General features: G+C 36.6%; 1 protein-coding gene across 1 annotated transcript in view; it reads left to right on the top strand.

Annotated features, from left to right (window-relative positions):
• The first annotated feature begins 2934 nt into the window (after nt 1-2934).
• The window catches only part of mrc2 (mannose receptor, C-type 2), a 38704-nt gene continuing 35855 nt past the window's right edge, over nt 2935-5783 (top strand). The window contains exon 1 of the mRNA XM_067381717.1: nt 2935-3218. Within this exon, the coding sequence (XP_067237818.1) occupies nt 3098-3218 (121 nt within the window). The 5' untranslated portion in view covers nt 2935-3097. The remainder of the gene's footprint in view (nt 3219-5783) is intronic.

Below are 5783 nucleotides of genomic sequence, written 5' to 3'. Positions count from 1 at the left end.
GTGTTGTCTGCTTTATTTGTCTTCTAAAATGTTTACAGATACTGTCTAAAGTTTTACTTTTACAGTTTTGCAATGGTTAAAAGGGCTAGGGTTAAGAATTTATTGCCAATGTGTGGACAGCTTGTAACAAAACTTAAAAACGACCTTCCTCTACTTCCTATCCTAGATTGTTACTTACACTGAATGTTCAGGATAATGCCGAAAGAGCTATTCTGTACTGTAATGTCAAAAGGGATTATAGTCTCTTATAGCCAGATATATAGTCTAAAGTCTCTCTCTATATATATATATATACACACACACTTCAGAGTCCAAATCTCATTATAAACTATATGACCTTTGCCTCAACTCCTAATTACTGCTTATTAAAGTTAGTAAGGTAGTTAATTTTAGGTATTGGGTAGGGTTAAGGGATGTAGAACATATTAATGCAGAAAAAGGCATTAATATGTGCTTTATAAGAATTAATAAATAGCCAGTATTCTAGAAATATGCATGCTAATAAGCAACTTAATAGTGAGGATTGGACCCTAAACTAAAGTGTTACCGGGTGTGTGTGTGTGTGTGTGTATATATATATATATATATATATATATATAATTTTATTATAATTTGGCATCTTAGCTGTGCATTTTAGTTAAATTGGTCTACTTTATCAGATTACTTGCACATGAATTTTTCAAGTTGAAACAAGTTAAATCACTTGATGTTTTGAAATACTCTCAAATGTGGGTAGAATGGTGCTTTTTCCGTTATCTGTCGCACATTCGTTCAGTGGGCGAGATGTACCTGTATACAAGACTACAGGCTGCTTCTCTCACCTCAGGGTATCTCTGTCTGTGATTTTCTTCCAGCTCCTCAGCAAAGCTGGATTTGCCGTAACCATCAGTTGAATGCCAAGATGAGCACAACTGCTCCAATGGCATGACCTTTGCAGAATGACTGTGTTGAAGTCAAATTCAATGTGAAAGCTGCTGGAATAATGTTGGGGAGGCAAGGCCTGTGGATTTCGATGGCTGAGAAAGCGTGTGTATTTGTTATATGTGGTGATTGGGAATGGGTTGTGAAATCTCTGAAACCATATAATTTCCCATTCAATCAGAAACCGATAGTTTGGATGGGTGCTGGATGAATCATTGACCTATTCAGCCTGAAGCCGAGCCAAATGCATTTGGACCGTTAAACCCTTTTCAACAGCTGTTGAACTTCATGGTTACCAATTACAAGTATTGTAATTATTTTGAACCTGAACAATACCTGAAAAGTCTCTGTAAAAATCATAATAATATGCATTATTCATTTTTATACATGTATAATATTAAAAAAAACAAAAAAAAAACATCACAGCTTAAGCAGACTTCCAGTCTCTGTGACTCACCATTTGGGGATTGTTTTGGACAAACACTTAGGCAAGCAGCAGCTAGAACCTGTAGATGATTACTTTACCAAACCAAGGCCTGTCTGACTATTCCACCCTAACTGCTCCACCCATTTGTTTACTCTGGCATAGTGATCTCATGCACGATTACATTACAGAACCTGTCCTGGACTGCCAAATAGTGCAAGGAGTGTCAAGAACATTCACAGCTTGAATTAAAGTATTCTCCTCCCACCTCGCCATAGTCTCACGAAGATTGTCCTAATTAATTGTGTTCATACTGGCAATAAGTAAGAAACAGAAAATGCCAATAGCATGTGACTAAGTTTAAAGTGCTTCCTTCAACATGCGGTTCTTGTTTGAATCACTTTTCTGCAAGTGACGAGTGACAGTTTTACTTCACTTTTCTGTCCCTGTAATCGGAATATTTGAAAAAAAAAATAAATAAAAAAAAAAAATATATATATATAGAAATACTTGCAGAAAAGTATATATATATATATATATATATATATATATATATATATATATATATATATATATATATAAAATATGAAAAAATGTAAAACTTTGGAACGTAATGGGACAAATAATTGAATGAATGTGATCACATGACTTTAAAGCATTATGGAGCATGATTTAATAATGTTTTCGGACTGTAGCTTGTTTAATAATATGTTTGAAAAACTATTATTTTATAACTGTTATCTTACATTAGCATACAATTATAACTTAAATTTGCATGAAAAGTTGCATCCCACCCCCCTTATATCGCCTAAAATGGTGATTTTGACCATTGTCACCTTCAGGTCTTCAAGCTCTTGACTGAAACATAATCATACATAATCTGTTTGAACTAATGATCAGTTTATTGTGCTTTTTTTAATGAGCTTGATTTAGTGACCAAAAATGTAATATTTTAAAATTGTATTATATAATATTTAATATGTAACAGTATCAATTCTGCCATTTCTATTTATTTTCTATATTGGTGTTTAAAACTTTTTTAAATTATCAGATTTTGGTAACACTGTTGTAAAATAACTAGAAAACAAAAGAATTAAAATAAAATTGTTAATTTATAATTTAGTTTGACCTCCTGAGGTTAAGCATTTCCTTCCACTGACCATTTGTTGACCATTTGAGTTTTAGGCCCTTGGTTGTACCCCATTTGTTGGGAGCGACCTATATTTTAATATACATTTTATTTAAATGTATATAAATTCTGTTGGTCTGCAGTGCATTGAATGTAATTAGTCTAATTTCATGTGCAGGAAATATGTAGGACGTTTACTAGCTTTTGATAGAGGAGACTTTCAAGTAAGCTATTTCTTTCCCCAGGTAAAGCTAGTGTTGCATGTGAATAAATAATAATATTGCACAAAAAAACGAAGAGTGTCGAGATTCTGTTGCCTGAGAACAAAGTATTGCGAACTTCTGCTAAATTCTCAGTCCTGGACACTTATCCCGGGTGTCGGGTAGTCATTCAAACTTATTTCTCCGCCTCTTCCACTTCATTTTCTTGGGACGTGTGAGTGTGTGCGTGTGCAGTGAAAGTGAACGGTCTGCCCCTCTCATTCACTCCAAACTCATCACAGTCCACGCACACAGCGACACTGACACTCTCAAAGCCCGTCTGTCCTTCACAATTCCTGCTTCTGTTTCAACGGGAAGGGGGAAAACCAGTCGTTTTTCTCTCCGCTTCACCTTTCCGCGGGCATGCATCAGCACGGTGGCGGGCACCGGGAGGGCTGCTGGAGTCGCGCGTGGATAAATGTTTGCAGATGCACTTTATATTTATTTCTAGTATTAAGCCTGGAGCGGAGCACCGTGCACTCAGGTAGGAAACATTCACGCTTTATTATCACTTTTTTATGATGTCTTTGCCCTTTTTTCTGACTTCTTTGTTTTCATGATTATTTAAGTGTTTTGTGAATTAGAAATAATACTAATAACGAGGCTTGGTTTTATTTGGGGTGCTGTTGTGTTGTGTTGTGTTGGCTCCGGGTGCACTGGTGTGAAGGAATGCCACGAAAGTCCAAACTCTGAGTGGAACCAGATGTGAGAAGAGGAAGAGAGAACAGGGGGAGGGGAGTGCGAGCGCTGCTGGTGTGGATATTGATTCATTCTAGTTATTCGAATCATTTGAATCGATTCACTAAGAGAATCGTTAACTGGTTCGTTTATTGATGTTTATTGACGTAGCTACGCCAGTAGGTGGCGACAAGCGAATACCCTTTGGTGTGTTGTTTTTGAGTCACTGAATTGTGTTGTCAGCTGATTCGTTATTATCATCAAGTTGTTAGATGCTTTATTAAAGGTGCTAAAGAGGATCTTTTCGTCGACTGAAAAACCAAAGACTGTTAGTGAGTTTTTGAAGGGAACGCCTCCCAAAACTCGTGCACGAGTATTGGAACACGAGTGTTTACCAACGGCATTCGCTGTGTCGTGTTAGTGGATTCATTATGTCAGACTCACTGCAGGTAACTCATAATCTGCAGTTGTTATTCCTGTCTCCTGACAATAACATTGCATTCAGCGCCTGTGGAGTGTGGAAAGTTACTGGAGCGCGCAGCCATGCTCGTCTCTCACAAGGAATGTCACGGCAGTGATTGACAAGCCAGAGGGCCAGTCGTTTACGCGATTGGCTGATGTTTTTAAGGCCCTACCTCGTGCACAGATGATGTATATTAATATTATTCCTTTCAGTGCACCTAATAAATAGTCTTTTATCAGTTAGTAAACACAGTTTCAAATAATATTGCAGAAATGTATAAAACAAAGCATCCTCTTTAGCACCTTTAACATTGCATGGTTATACCAAAGACTACTGATATACAAAGACGGTTCACTCCTATTAGTTATGAATGGGAGAACTGCAATGCGCAATTTGGCAGAATACATCCCACCTTCTAGGTAAAAGAGCCAATTGCTAATTAATAAAGTCATTGTGTCACTGCAGCTGCCATTAGTAGCTCCTGTTCCCAGAGAAACCTGAAACTTGCGCTTAGGACTGCACATGCCCATTGGCTAGTCTAGCCTGAAAAATAAGCTTTTTTAACGCTATTTGAGCATAAGAAACAACATTTATGGGATAGTTCGTGTCAGATGAGTTTGCAGAGCAGTTTTTGAGATTTCAAGATTCCTCCATGCAAATAGATTGGACTTGGTTTTGTATACCCGAAATAGCTGCAAAAATGGCCGCCAAGTGAACAGACTTTCCTTGGTTATACTAGGATATAAAGAAGAAACTCTAGAAATGACATTTAAACATCATAAACATTTCCCTAAAATTGACAACAAACCATAGCTGTAATTTTTTCCTTCATTTTGACAAAGCTTTGCATAATTTCTTTGTAGCCTATTAAACTGTAGATATAGGACGTGTCTGATCAAGCCTCATTTGTTCATTTCCTTCACAAACGAGTTTTTTGTTGAATGCTGTTGTTGAGTCCACATTTGACTCGTTCAGTTATTAGTCTGATAAAGTTTATGCTTTAGAGCCTGTTGTTTGCTCATAGGCCTACCATATTCAGGAAAAGCACTCGTTTTAAAACGGCGATTCTATGAACGATTCAGTGCCTGAATGCAACGATTCGATTCGTTCACTCAAAAGATTTGTTCAGAAAACGTATTCGTTCATAGACAACGCAACACCATTAGGCACTGCTTTTATGTTTTATAGCGCAACTTTAGTGGGCGAAAGGACATTTTGAATGATAAAGCACAGTCGTTATGCCTGTTTGCAGAAGTATGTTCGTGGTTTCTCACTGCTCTGTTAACCTGTGTTCTCAAGCGCTTGATTCTCACCCGTAAGCAGATGTGCCCTAAATATCCGGTTACACAATAACGAGCCTCAGCTGAAGGCTGTCTGCTTCTTGGGGGTCTTGTATACTTTTTAGTGCTTCTCTCAACTTCACAGTCTAGCAAAGACAGGATAGGTTTTTGCACCTCTGTGTCAGGGACTGTCACATCTCTAATAAAAAGAAGAAAAAAAAGTTTTGAAGAACAGCAGTGGTGTTACACAGGCTAAGACTCAACACTCAATTCCTGTAAGAGTTGGAACTGTGAATCAATAATTCTTAGCATGAGAAGCTGTAAGGTTTCTTATTCTCTCGTGTAGCTCTTAAAATGGTAATATTGGCTCATCTCTGGTCTTGAGCTTTTTGACTTAAAATCACACAACAACATAATCTGTTGATTTTATTTTTTATTGTAGTGAATATATATTTTTTTTAATTCAGTAGTTTTATTGATCAGTTTTAGCATTTCAGTCCTTAAAATTTTATATTTATTTAAATAAAATTTGATGAAATTCTGACCATTTGATGCTTCAGATTTATATTTGTTTAGCAGATTTATTATCTATTATGGTCAAAGATAATTTTTAAAAATGTATTATTCA

This window comes from Chanodichthys erythropterus, chromosome 3 (genome assembly GCF_024489055.1).
Source record: "Chanodichthys erythropterus isolate Z2021 chromosome 3, ASM2448905v1, whole genome shotgun sequence".
Taxonomy (NCBI): domain Eukaryota; kingdom Metazoa; phylum Chordata; class Actinopteri; order Cypriniformes; family Xenocyprididae; genus Chanodichthys; species Chanodichthys erythropterus.
This window is presented reverse-complemented; position numbering and strand designations above follow the sequence as displayed.